The sequence below is a fragment of the Furipterus horrens genome, unplaced genomic scaffold (assembly GCF_987537825.1).
Source record: "Furipterus horrens unplaced genomic scaffold, mFurHor1.1.pri manual_scaffold_3, whole genome shotgun sequence".
Taxonomy (NCBI): Eukaryota; Metazoa; Chordata; class Mammalia; order Chiroptera; family Furipteridae; genus Furipterus; species Furipterus horrens.
In genome coordinates, this window is record NW_028327173.1 from 187390563 (window position 1) to 187405814 (window position 15252).

A 15252-nucleotide genomic window follows, 5' to 3' on the forward strand; every position below is an offset into this window, starting at 1 on the left:
AAACTTCCCAAATTTGGTGAAAGAAATAGACATTCAAGTCCAGAAAGCACAGAGAGTCCCAAACAAGCTAGACCCAAGGAGGAGCACACCAGGACACATCATAATTAAAATGCCAAATGTTCAAGATAAAGAGAGAATCTTAAAAGCAGCAAGATAAAATTATAGAGTTACCTACAAAGGGTTGCCTATAAGACTATCAGCTTGATTTCTTTAAAGAAACTTTTCAGGCAACAAGGGACTGGCAAGAAGTATTCAAAGTGATGAAAAGCAAGGACCCACAACCTAGATTACTCTATCCAGCAAAGCTATCATTTAGAATGGAAGGGCAGATGAAGTGCCCTCAGAGAAGGTAAAGCTATAGGAGTTCATCATCACCAAGCCATTGCTATATGAAATGTTAAAGGGACTTATTGAGAAAAAGAAGATCAAAGTTATGAACATTAAAATGACAACAAACTCACAACTATCAACAACTGAATCTAAAAAACTGAAACAAAATCCAACTAAGCAAACCAGAATAGGAAGAGATTCATAGATATAGGGTCATTTGGAGAGCTGTCAGCTAGTAGAGGGAAGAGGGAGAAATGGGGAAATGGTGCAGGGATCAAGAAGCATAATTGGTTGGTACAAAATGGACGAGGAGAAGTTAAGAATAATATAGGAAAGAGTGAAGCCGAAGAACTTATATGCATGACCCATGGACAAGAAGTAAGCAGGGTGGGATTGCTGGAGGGAAGGGGGTACTGGGAAGAGGGGAACAAAGGAAAAATATTGGGACTACTGTAACAACATTATCAATAAAATATACTAAAAATTTTTAAGAAGGGGAAAATGTATATGGTAGAATTAAACCAATTTTGTTTGTTTTGCCAATTAGTGTTTTTGTAGAGCTTTAGTGAGTTAAAAATTTTGGCATAAAGTGGCTGAATTGGTGGAACTGGTCACCTAGACTCAAATGAAATGGACTAAAGACAGGACACTGAGAATAAGAGAAATTGATAATAATGAAAGACGAAATATTTGGGTTCTCTTTGAGTTTGAGGAATAGGTATAGCAGGAGTAAGGAAGAGCTGGAATGATTAAAATTATTGGTAAATTGCTTAGGATGTAAGCAATGGTTTGGTTTTGATTTATTTGGTAATGACAAGGTATAGATTATGACTGTGGGTGTGTAAACAGAAGTACACTGAAGCTGAGTTGGAGGGGTTAAAAAATATTGAAAAACCCTTCTGGTTTTTGGATGAGTTGTCTATATACTTGCTAGCATTGTTTATGATGAAGGTAGGATTTTGGTGGAAATAAAGTCTATCAGATATCAAAGACTTTGAAGTTTATACAAGGATGATAGAAAATAGGACTTCTAGTTAAGATGGAGGCATAGGTAAACAGGGTTCACCTCCTCACATAACAACATCAAAATGACAACTAAACTAAAGAACAACCATCACTCAGAACTGTCAGAAATCGAGTTGAATGGAAGTATGACAACTATGGAATTAAAGAAACTATATCCATCCAGGCTGGTTGTGAAACCAAAAAGCCAGTGTTTGTGCTGCCTGTCACCTACCAGACCCAATAAGCAGAGACAGAGATTGAATCTTTGTGGGCGCTTTATTCAGATGGTCGGTGATCTGAGAAAAGAGCAGGTTTGTACCCTAAAACACTGTCTTAAATTCCATTATAAAGAGACCCTTTTGATAAGGAGAAGAAAAGCGTAGGTAAGGGCTTGAATTCAGAGAAAAAGTTAATTGGATAAAAGCTACAGCATTCTTTCAGGTGTGTCCTGGGCAGTAGTAGTCTCCTCACCCTGGAGTGCAATGGCTCAGATACCATCTTGATAGCCTGCTGTCCTCCTGAGGCAGAAAGGTGGAACTGCTTATGGTTATCTGGAGTTAAGGGGGATCATACCTCCAGTTACTGAAACAATAGCTTTTTACATACATTGATTACTAAGCTTATTAGCTGTTACATGAAACTAAAAATTTCCAACATTTGAGTCCCCCCATCAGTAGGAGGGGCAGAGACACAGACACACTGAACAGGCTGGTCCCACACCTATGTGTGGTCAATAAAAAGTTGGGAGGGGTATCTCGGGAGCAAGGAGTTCCAGCCCCAAACCAGACCCCCCATCCCTGGGTTCCAGTGCCAGAAAGGTAATTCCTCAGAACATCTGTTTGCAAAAACCAGTGGGGATTGAGTGGGTGGAAGAAACTGCTAGAGTTCCAAGCAGTTCCTCTTAAAGAACCCACCCACAAACTTACTCAAGACTCACTCCCTCTGAGCTCCAGCAGTGCAGTAGCAGCTGGAAAGGCAGAAGGAAGAAACTAAAGTGTCTAGCAGCCTGGCATCATAGCAAGAACTGGAGGACAGCTTTCTCCACAGAAAGGCTGACAGAGGCCATTGCTCCTCTTCTGAACCCTCCCCCCACAGAACCACAGAGCCAGCAGGTGGGGGCCATATCTGAGACTCCAGCAACCTGGTTAACACTGCCCTGCCCTGGAGATCCCCTGAGGCTCCATCCCACCCAACTTATGGGACAACCCAAACTATGGCTTTTCTATATGAATGTCTGGTCTTGGCTCATGCTTAAGAACTTCCTAAATTCTCTCAAACAAGCAACAGTCAGCCTCAGTGAGCTCCCAGCCCATGTACCTCTTGCTAAGTGGCCTCAGGCCTGCAGCAGCCAGCCTAAGTTCACAGCTTGGCTTTGCCTGGGAACCTCCAAGCCCAGGACAAGTAGTAGCCATCTGCAGATTTCTCTATAGCTCATGCAGGGTGGCCCTGGGCAGAACACAGGATGGGGAGGACCTTGGCCTGCACCACCCAGGAAATCCTAGAGTCTGCATGCTTGTGCACCCAGGGGACAACTACAGACCATGTCGGAGCACCACCAACCTGCCCCTACACAGCTGATCATCCACAGAGGGCGGAGGTTGGTGGTCAGTGTTCACAACCAGCCTATCCTCACAGCTGAGTGGCCTGAGTAAATCCCTCCCATTGACCTGCCAACAGCAATCAGGGCTCAACTACAGATGAAGAGTGTACTCAGCCCACATGGATGATGCACCTTGAGTACCCAGCTTAGGTGATATGGGAGGCTGTGCCACTGGACTCTATAGGACACTTACTACACTATCCATACAACCAAGACAGCGAGTCTTAGCAGCTCTACATAATACATAGAAACAAACACAGGGAGGCTGCCAAAATGAGGAGACAAAGAAACATGGTCCAAATAAAACAACAAATCAAAACTCCAGAAAAAGAACAAAATGGAGATAGAAATGGTAAAGGAAATAGACATACAAATGATGAGGGATTCAAATGTTAGAAAATTTTAGTTTCAGGCAACAGCTAATAAGCTTAGTAATCAATGTATGTAAAAAGCTATTGTTTCAGGAACTGGAGGTATGACCCACCTTGACTCCAGGAAACTATAAGCATTCCCACCTTTGTGCCTCAGGAAGACGGCAAGCAATCAAGACAGTATCTGAGCCATTATACTCCAGGGTGACCACCACCCAGGACACAAAGACCACCACCCAGGACACAGATGAAAGGACACTGCAGCTTTTATCCAATTAACCTTTTCCCTGAATTCCACCCCCTCTTGCCTACTCTTCGTACAAAAAAGGCCCATTTATAATGGAATTTAAGACAGTCTGTTATAGTACAAACCTGCTGTCTTCTCAGATTGCCGACCATCTGAATAAAGCGCCCATAAAGATTCAGTCCCTGTCCCTGCTTATTGGGTCTGGTAGGTGACAGGCAGCACAAACACCAGCTTTTCTGATTTCACGAGTCCAGGAAGCAGAGTCCCAACCAAGATGGATGCAAAGAGGCCCACTCCAAGACACATTATAATTAAAATGCCAAAGGTTAAAGATAAAGAGAGAATCTTAAAAGCAGCAAGAGAAAAGGAGTTAGTTACCTACAGAGGAGTTTCCATATGACTATAGGTTGATTTCTCAAAAGAAACTTTGCAGGCTAGAAGGGAGAGGCAAGAAATATTCAAAGTCATAAAAAACAGGTCCTACAGCCAAGTTTGCTCTACCTAGCAAAGCTATCATTTAGAATCAAAGGGCAGAGAAAGAGCTTCCCAGCCAAGAAAAGAACTAAAGGAGTTCATCTTCACCAAACCATCATCATATGAAATGTTAAAGGGACTTATTTTAGAAAAAGATGATGATCAAAACAATGAACAATAGAATGGCAAAAAATACAAATCCATCAACAACTGAATCTAAAAAACTAAGCAAACAAGAACAGACAGAATCATGGATACAGAGAGCACTTTGATGGTGGCCAGATGGGAGAGGGGTGTGGGGGAATGGGTGAAGAGGTGAGGGGATTAAGAAGTACAAATAGGTAGTTACAGAATAGCCATGGGGATGTAAAGTACAGCATAGGAAATGGAGTAGCCAAAGAACTTATATGCATGACTCATAGACATGAACAATGGTGTAGGGATTGCCTGATGGAGTGGGGGGTGCTGCATGTGGGGGGGGGACTGGGACAACTATAATAGCATAATCAATAAAATATAATTTAAAAAGAATGATAAGAAGTGGTTAATGGAATAGTGAGAAAGAAAGGTTAAAAATTAGTGTAGTCAAATATAGCAGGGTAAATGGTTTGGAAATGACTCTGAGGGCTGTGGAGAATAGAAACCCAGACTCTCAACCATGAGGTACCTAGGGCTTCTGAGAATTGGATTTCTCCAGTGTGAGCTTTGGAGAGAGCAGCAAAATCTGTTGAAACTCAATTTTAATAAGATAAGTAGATATAGGGAGCTCTGTGAAGAGGTTTAGGATCGAGTTTGGTTCTCTCTCCCTCTATCTCTCCTTTTTCTTTTGTCATTAAAAAAAAAAAAAAAAGACAGCCGAAGTATAGGGGAAGCTGTATGGATAGATGATATAGAGGAATCTGAATCAGGGTAAAGGAAGAATTGACTAGAAATGAATTCAGAGTCCAGAAGGTTGATGGTGGATCAGGCATCTTCATTTCCATATGCCCTATGCAAGTCTTCTCAGATGAAATGAAAACCCAAGTATCTATCCTCCAACTTCAACAAGTACCTACACATGGCCAATACTGTCTTATCCATAGCTCCTAACTTCCCACACCCATTTGTTGGAAGTAAATCCAAAGCATTTTCATGATTCATTAATCACTTTTTCATCACTCAATTCTTTCTCTCTCCCACTTTCCTTACCCAATAACACTGCCTTCCTCACCCTCCTTTTTATTTTCAGTTTCAGCACTGCAGCTTTGATGGCCAACTCTGCCAGGACCCAGATCCGTAAAGGGCAGCTCTACACAATGACCAGCTCAGAGGGATAAGCCAGACCAACAGTGTCTCTCACTTTTTTTTTTTTCTTTTTCTGGACAGATGACACCATAATGGAGGCTGCTGAGGCCAGGGTGTCCATGAGAGTTGTTCTCCTGCTGCTCTGGCTGGGGGTTTCTCTATCCACTTTTGGCCTCTTCCAGGCCAGACCCTCCAGCTCCCCAGAAGTGGTGGTCCCCTTGAAAGTGACCAGCAAGGAGAAAGGTGCAAAGGCTCCAGGCTGGATTTCCTATAGCATTCAGTTTGGTGGCTGGAGACATGTTGTCCACATGAGGGTTAAGAAGCTCTTGGTGTCCAGACACCTACCGGTGTTTACCTACTCAGACCAGCATGCCCTTCAGGAGGATCAGCCTTTTGTTCCTGATGACTGCTACTATCACGGTTATGTGCAGGGGGTCCCTGAATCCCTGGTTGCCCTCAGTACCTGTTCTGGCGGCTTTCGAGGAATGCTACAGATAAATGACCTTGCTTATGAAATTGAACCCATAAGGCATTCTACCACATTTGAACACCTGGTTTATAAGATAAACGTTAATGAGACACAATTCCCGCCTATTAGATGTGGTTTAACAAAGAAGGAAATAGCACACCAACAACTGGGATTTGAAGAGGCAGAGAAAACAACTCTGAAACAAATTTCAACTGATAACTGGTGGATCCATTCATGGTTTCTGGAGCTGGTTGTGGTGGTAGACCAAAATTTCTTCATTTACTCCCAAAGTAACTTCTCAAAGGTGCAGGAGGATGTATTTCTTGTTATCAACATAGTGGATTCCATTTACCAGCAGTTGGGTACTTATATGATTTTGATTGGGATTGAGATTTGGAATCATGAAAATGTTTTCCCAATGATAAGCATAGAACAGGTTTTGGAGGATTTTGCTCAGTGGAAGCAAATCAGTCTTTCACAGCTACAGTATGATGCTGCACATATTTTCATTAAAAATTCACTTATAAGTACACTTGGTATAGCCTATGTTGCAGGAATATGTCGTCCTCCCATTGACTGTGGAGTTAATAATTTCCAAGGAGACCCCTGGTCTCTTTTTGCACTCACTGTGGCCCATGAGTTAGGCCATACTTTGGGTATGCAGCATGATGAAGAATTCTGTTTGTGTGGGCAAAGTGGTTGCATAATGAATGCTATCAGAGTGCTGGCAGAGAGATTTACAAACTGTAGTTATGCAGATTTTACAAAGACCACTTTAAAGCAGGGATCATGTCTGCTCAATCTTCCAAGTCCAGGAGAAGTCCTCGTGCTGAAGCGCTGTGGGAATAACTTGGTTGAAGGAGAAGAGGAGTGTGACTGTGGATCTATAAAGCAGTGTGAACAAGATCCCTGTTGTCTGTTGAACTGCACTCTGAGACCTGGTGCTGCTTGTGCTTTTGGGCTTTGTTGCAAAGACTGCAAGTTCATGCCATCAGGGGAAGTCTGTAGACATCAGGTCAATGAATGTGACCTTCCAGAATGGTGCAATGGGACATCCCATCTGTGCCCAGAAGATGGATATGTGCAGGATGGGGTTCCTTGTAGTGACAATGCCTACTGCTATAAAAAAAGATGTAATAACCATGATGAACAGTGCAGGGAGATTTTTGGTGAAGCTGCAAAGAGTGCATCTCAGGATTGCTATGAAAAAATCAACTCCAAGGGAAACCGTTTTGGCCACTGTGGTCTAAATGGTACAGCATACCTAAAATGTAATACTTCAGATATCTTTTGTGGCAGAGTTCAGTGTGAGAATGTGAGACACATTCCCTATTTAAGAGAGCACTCTGCTTTGCTGCACACTCACATCCACGGTGTCACCTGCTGGGGTTTCAGTTATCATTCAGGGACGGACACACCTGATGTTGGTGAAGTGAAAGATGGTACCATGTGTGGTTCAAGAAAGATCTGCGTACACAAGAAGTGTGTCAGTCTCTCTCTCCTGGCACAAGTCTGCCTGCCCGAGACCTGTAACATGAGGGGAATCTGCAATAATAAGCATCACTGCCACTGCGGCTATGGCTGGGCCCCGCCCCACTGCTTGTACAGGGGCTATGGAGGTAGTGTTGACAGTGGCCCAGCAGCTGCCAGAAAAGGAGTTTTCTTTCTACTAATTATGATTCTTAGTTTGTCTGTTTTGCTTCTACTGTTGACTACTCTACTTATGTACCTTCAAAAACAGTGTGGTCCTAAGGAAACCAAAGCTCACACTTCAGATTAAGAAAATGCCTCTAATTTAATGTCCCATGCATTATAAAGTTTTAGTTTATTGGAGGTAGAAATGGTACATGCCTGAAACTGAGCATGTTTCCAACAGTTTACAGAAAAATGAAAAGACCTGTCTTTTTGTCAGTATCAGAAATGTTGCCATCATGAAAAGGTAATTTCCAACCTTTTTCCTAGCTACTGTTCATTGTGTTAACAGCAAATAAAGCTCCAGTTTCCCTCTGAGTTGGTCCTCTTTGTGTTTCCTGAGTGCACATATGAACATATGACTCACAGGAAAGCCAGGAGAAAGACATCTAAAAACCCATGGGTGAGTCTTGCCTTTCCATTTATTCCTAAAGGTGCAAAGAATATATTTCTTGTTGTCCATATAGTGGATACCATTTATCAGCAGTTGGGTACTTATGTGATTTTGACTGGGACTGGAATTTAGAATCATGGAAATGTTTTCCCAATGATAAGCATAGAACAAGTCAAGACTGCAAGTTCATGCCATCAACAGAACTCTGTAAAAATCAGGTCAACGAATGTCCAGAGTGGTGCACTGGGACATCCATCAGTGCCCAGAAGATGGGTATGTGCAGGATGGGATTCCCTGTAGTGACAATGTCTACTACTGTCAAAAGAGATGTAATAAAGTTGGGGAAATGACTTATTTTCTAACATTCTCCTCCAAAATCTGAAAAGGAGGATAATAATATTGCTTGTCCCACCCAAATTCTTGGGTTAATGTGGTAACCAAAAGTGGGGAATTCTTGTTCAAGTATAAACAAAATGTTGTTTAATAAAAGTTCCTGGCTCTGTTCTCTCTGTGTTTTTGAGCCAAGTTTATCTACTCTAATTCTTTCTCTTACTTTGGTGGTTTGGGTATACTCTTAAGATATTTTCTTTGAATACGTATACCAGAACATACTCAGTGAGGGCAGGGTTGCTGTTATCTGTTTTGCACACTGTTTTATCCCAATACATAGAACAGTATAATACACGATAGATATAGAAATAATTAATATAAATGGATTATTAATTGTATGAAATTAATTAGGAAAAGTAAAAATAAACCTTCATCCTGTTTTTAAAACCACTGAAGCTCCTGCTCAAAATTGGACATTGAATACTTAAAATAGTGTGTATTTATAATGCTCCCTTTGGTTCTCACCCTTCGCCAGTCTCTTCATACCCAATTTGTCTTCCCCTCAGTCTATTCTCAGTGTTTTTGGAAATCCTGTCTCTTAAAAAACATGCCGAATCAGGTACCCTCTATATATGGTCCAGATAACTTCTAAATGACACTCTTTGTAAATTGAGCCAAACAACCTTTTTGATATCATTATCCATTATGCTTTGCACATTTTGCATCATCTGGCTATTTTGTTTTGAATGTACTTGGCTGTGTCATGTCTGCACATCTGTACATGTAATTTTCATTCCCAAAATGCTGTTTACTACCCTCCCACAACCCCCTCCATAATTCATGCCCTGGAAAACTCCGATTTTTCTCTCACTAGAGGTTAAACACCATAGCTTTGGAAAGGCATTTCCTTGTGAAATGTTATGTGTTGTACTTGTGTGCTTCTGTCACTTTGTGGTCAACCCTTTGATGTACTCTAGGAATAGATGAGGAGAAAGTCTAACAATGTACCAGCCAGGGATAGCAAGAAGAAAAGGACATCTAGAGGTGCCATAGAAACGGGAAAGTCTGAACCAAAAAACAATCGAATTAAATTTGGAGAAAAATCCACATTTTAAGTGTATAATAGATCTTTTTGGAGACAAAAGGCAGCTGTTCCAGTTTACTGATTGCATTTTGATTTTATTTTTACTTTTATAGAGAGGGGAAGGGAAAGAGAAAGATAAGTTGTTTTTATTGTAAAAAAAAGTTAAATTGTTGATTATAGTCAAATTTACTAATCTAATATTCTTTTATATTTACTGTTTTATATTTTTATATTTATATATTTCTTATAAATGTGTAGAATTAACCTCGTATTACAAACTATCTTACTTGAGTTCCCCAGAAAGCAGATGCAAAGACCAGGATTTAGGTGGGGTTAGTTTATTTGGAAGCCAAAAAAAAAAAAAAAAGTATATTAATGAGCAAGTTTCCACTGTGAGCTACTGGGGCTTTCTCCTGTAGATTCAGTAAGCAGTTATGTGAAATACACCTTGAAATATTCCACCATGGTGCAAGAGAAAGCTGTCAGGAAAAGAAGTGAGATACAGCGCTTGAAGTAGGAAACTGTCAGAGAATGGACATTGTTTGCTGGAGCTGCCAGTGAACTCAGGTGGGACAAAGGGATGTAGAGTGGGCTATCAGCATCTACTGTGTCCAGGTTCCCTAGAAAACAGATGCTAAGGCAAGGATTAAATGCAAATGCATCTTCTGTTGTACTGGTGACAATTTCTATATATGCAAAAGAAAGTTAATACATTTGGATGCAACTGTTAACCAATGAGAGATGTTTTATGAATACAGCTCACAGCTTCCCCAATCCTCGTGGGACAATTGTGAGGTGTCTGACAGTGTCTCTCCGAGGACGATGACATGACAGGTAGAATTGTTTCCTGGTCGCTGACATGGGCAATCAAGCATCCATTAATGTATGCTTGAATTGCATTTAACCCTTTCCTGTCTCGATTCCCCACCCCTTCACCACGCACTCACATCTTAGGATTGTATCCCAAATAAACTGCTCACGCTTAAACCCTTGTCTCAGGGCCTCAGAGTCAGGGACAGCTGGTACCAGAAGTGTGCCCCAAAAGGCAAATCCATAGAATATAAAATTCTAAAACTGGATTTGTCAGAAGGCCATTTGGACTCAGCTGCAGCCAGTGGATTTGTGACAACTGGTGTGCTGCGACATCAGAAACTAAGACTATCCTTTGTGGTTAAGGTGAGGTACAGATGGAAGTAAGTGGTACCCTGGCTTATACAATAGCTCTCATGTTTGAATTAGAAATATGAGAATTATGAAGTTAGTTAACTGGTGAAGAAGCCATGGAGATAATAAGCACATTTTTGCACATTTAACAGTTCTTTTAATCTGTCTTGGTCTTATAGTCATAAGAATTCTTTGTGTGTTTTGGATAGGACTCCCTTGTCAGTTCCATGTATTGTGTTTAAATGTATCTTCTCCACTCTGGCTTGCTTTTCACTTTATGAATAGTGGCTTAAAAAAGAAGTTCTTAATTTTGATTTAGCTCACTTTATTACTCTTTTCCTTTATTGTTAATGTTTTTGTGTCCTGTTTGAGGTACTTCTTTACATTGCAGTTATGAAGATGTTCTATGTCATTATCTAGACGCATCATTATTTTACATTTCACATTTAGGAGTATAGTCAATTTGGTTGGGACTGACCTATAGATCAATTTGGGGAGAACTGACATTTTAGCACTATCAAGTCTTCAGAACCACAAATATGCTATATTTCTCTATTTATTTAAGCTTTCTTTAATTTCTCTCAGCAAAGTTGAGTTTTCAGAGTATTTTTGTAAAATATAATGTACATGGAGCCACTTTAAAATGCAGTCAGAGCTGCCATCCCAGAGGAACCGTCTTGCATGTCTCATACACCAAACCTTTGGAATGCAAAACAGCAAAATGACCTTAGACTGGGTCTAAACCAACATTGTGTTTCAAACAACTGTTTGCAGAGATAACTAGCAAACCCATATCACGACTGAACTGAAAGTTAAAAACATTGTTCAGAATTAGTGTCACTATGTTAGCTTATCTGCACCTATAGAAATTCTTCCCTTGTAATTGTTCCCTTTCCTTTCTCATAAATACCTCTTGCCTTCGCTTCCTAACTGGAATATTATTTGGGTTTCTAGCTGAATCAGTACATCTCAAATAGCTATTCTTAAAAAAAAAAAACAAATGTATTTATTAACTTTATAAAGAAAGAGAGAGAAAGAAACATCAATTCATTGTTCCACTTATTTACGCATTCATTGGTTGATTCTTGTATGTGCCCTGACCGGGGATCAAACCTTGGTGTATCTGGAAGGCACTCTAACCAACTGAGCTAGCTGACCAGGGCCCCAAATAGCTATCCTTTTATCTCAAATGTTTGGTGCCTCTCATTTTTGGCCTTTTATTGTTAGGTTAATAATATATACACATGCACATTCTGTTTATTTGTTCACAGTCAATGGACATTTGAGTTATTTCCACCTTTTGGCTATTGTGAATAATGATGTTATGAACATTGATGGAAAAATATTGGTTCAAATCCCTGCTTTCAATTATTTTTGTATATGGACCCAGAAATGGCAATTCTATTTTTAAGTTTTTTAAGGGACCACCAAACTGGTTTATATGGCAGCTATATCATGTTACATTACAACCAGCAATGCACAAGGGTTCCAGTTTACCCACACCCTCCTCAACACTTGTGATTTTCTATTTTTCTTTAATAGCCGTCATAATGTGGGTGTAAAATATTATCTTATTGTGGTTTTGACTTGCACTTTCCTAATACAATTCTGACACAATTTCCAATGTGTGTTTTTTCCATACCACCAAGCAATTTTCTGAGACACTACCTGGTGTCCTATAACTCAGTTCTGACACCAGCTACTTGGAGATAGCAGCAAATCGCAGTGTTAGAGTCTCAGTCTACAAGACTGCCCCTGTCCAGGTTTGTCAACCTGTGCTTTGACTGACTTATCATAATCAGGAGATTCCCATGACCTCCTTCCAGTTCAATTCATTTGCTAGAGCAGCTCACAGAACTTCAAGAAACATTTTACTTACTAGATTACTGGTTTATTTTAAAAGGTTGTAATTCGAAAACAGCCAGGTGGGAGAAGTATGTCGGGCAAGGTAAGTGGGGAGGGCTGCAGAACTCTCACGACCTCTCTGGGTGCACCATGCCCCAACCTCCAGGTGTTCTCCAAGTGTTCAACCTGGAGGCTCTGAACCATTTTCTTTTTTTTTTTTTTTTAAATAGAGGCTTCATTATGTAGACAGGGCTAATTAAATCATTGACCATTGGTGATTATATCTTCAGCCATTTCCCCTTTCTGGGGGTGACACAGAAAGTTCCAACCCTCTAATCTTGTGATTGGTTCTTCTGGTTACCAGCCATAAGTAACCTAGTCACATCATTAACATAACAAACGATACCTTTATGGGTCTTATTAGGGTATTCCAAGGGTTTTTTAGAAGCTCTGTGTCAGGAAAGGGATGAAGATCAAATATTTAGTCTCAATATTATAAATCACAGTATCACACCTAATGGTTATGTAGGATAGATAGCAAAACAAGGCAGGTAGAGGAGGGAGACATGTCTCAACCACTAACAGCAGTCCTGAGCCTGGTCCAATAATATTGCCAGGTGTCCCAACATCACAGGAAACACCAATGCTAACACCAGGAGGGCAGTCCTTGAAATTCTATGTGTCATTTCCAATATATGGGAAAGAAAGCCTTGATACTCTGTATTCATCCCAAGACCTGGAAGGGGGAAAAGGAGAGGGGTCCACAGTGTGCAAAGAAAAAGCCCGTAACGCTACTTTGGCTAATTGCCTACCTCTGGTCATTATGTTTTATGAGAAAGTCCCTAATGCTTACAGAAAGAGCCCATAAATAACTTTGGGAAACTAGCCCAACTTTAATTAACTGTCTCCTGCACACATCTGTTTTATAACAAGATGAACAAATAGAATCTGGAGCAAGATATGGATTCAGGCTAACAGACTCCCACACATACCTACCACATCTCCCAGGGGAAGCTGGCACCACCTTTACCCACAAATCAGTATGTAACTCCCTCACCCCATCCCACTGTGAGAAATGTTTACAATAAAAACACTGGGACACAGGACTTTAGCAGTAACCAAGGCAGTTGTTTATCGACAGATCTGCAGCTCTGGGCTCAGCCAAAAAGCCAAATCAAAGGTGTGCGTCGACACACGGAGCAGGCTGCTTTTATCCTAACATGAGTAAGCACCCTCCTTCCCCCCACTCCCCCTCCTTCTCCTTCTCTGTTTTTCCATGCTGGATACTGTGGAGTTACAATCTAATGCGATTAACTAAATTAACGGAGGGTGATCTGGTTATAGGTCTGTCTCCAGCTCTCCTTTGAAATTTCCCTAACTACTGGTAAAAAATACCCATGAAACTTATATTTTTCTTGGGTAGAAGACATCTAGTTACAGATTCACTTTCTTAGCTATTCAAATTTAAAATATTTAATCAGGCTTTGTAAATTTTATATTTCTACTAAATTGTGTATTTTAGGTTAAAGGTTTATAATATCCTGTGATATTTTAATGTCTCTTGGATCTCTAGATATGTCCCCATTCTTACATCCCCGATAGTTATCATTTATATCTTCTCTTTCTTGACCACTGTTGCTAATACTGTTCTATTAATCTTTTCAGAGAACCATAGTTTTTGTCAATCTCTTTGTTGGGTGTTTGCTTTACTCACTTAGTAAATCTTAGTTGTTATTATTTGTAGTTGAGGATCTACAAATACAAGGTCTCTCCAGAAGATACCCAGCAATATAATATGAAAAAGAGGCATTTATTGAAGAAACTACATAATACAAGAAACACTGTACACAGGACAATGACACCTCAGTCCCCTTTGAAATATGCACCTTGGAACCTCACAGTTCTCCCAATTGCCATCAACTGCCCATCTATATTTTCCTGAATCTCACTGATGGTGTGAAATCTATTCCCTTTCAAAGGTGATTTTAGTTTTGGGAAAAGTCAGAAGTCACAAGGCACCAAATACGGGCTGTAGAGGGGCTGAATCACCCGGGTGATTTGATGTTTCACCAAAACACTCTGCAGAAGATGTGATGCATGAGCAGGCACATTGTTGTGATGAAGCTGCCTGTCACCAGTTGCCCATAGCTGTGGCCTTCTGAATCATCTGAATAGTTTCCGTGGAGGAATGTTCAAGCTTAACGCAAAATTTGATGTCGATTCATCATTCTACTTGCTCATTTTGAATGTGACACACAGTACTCATGCTCACTCAATGACATCTACTGCCCCCACTGACTAGTACTGTGAAGTTGTCATTGTTCACACAGGCACATTCCAATCCAGTCTCCTTGGCTGCCAGGTTACATCAATGTCGCACAAACCATTCTTTTTTATTAACTATAGCTGGACCTTTTCTGGACAGACCTTGTATAACATGTTACCTTTTGTGTGAGAAGGGGAAATGAGAAAATATCCATTCATTTGTACACAATACAGTAAAGGTAAACTAGAGACTAATTGGGTTGGTTATTTTGAGTGGGGTGGGTAGGAGTGAGGTAGAAAAAAATAAAAAATGAGTGGGACAGAGGACAAAGGGGTGTATACTTAGAATCTTTTTTTTTGACAGTTCTGACATTTAGAACCAGGTTAACACCTCACATACCCCAAAACAACACAACAACAAAACAGAAATCAAAGAGAAATCAATAAAATGAAACTCAGAATCAAATGAACTAAATAATCCAATAAATGAGTAATGTGACCACACTGAAGAGAAAAAAAATTAACCCAAGTAATTTTTAATTACAGTATCTAAACTATATATCCTCAAGCTAAACATAAAATGAAATAAGCAAATTCTGATCTATTAGGAGGTCTCTTTTTGGCAGAGGTATAGGTTAGCAATTCTAAAACTACTTTTGTTAATATAGGATTAAGCAAATAAGTAATAAACATATATG

General features: G+C 40.3%; 1 protein-coding gene across 1 annotated transcript; it reads left to right on the forward strand.

The window, feature by feature from the left end:
• The first annotated feature begins 5403 nt into the window (after window positions 1–5403).
• ADAM21 (ADAM metallopeptidase domain 21) lies at window positions 5404–7631 on the forward strand. Its single transcript, XM_090272085.1, has one exon. It carries the CDS (start codon window positions 5404–5406, stop codon window positions 7558–7560), a length of 2157 nt encoding a protein of 718 aa, XP_090128211.1. The 3' UTR covers window positions 7561–7631.
• Window positions 7632–15252: the final 7621 nt, after the last annotated feature.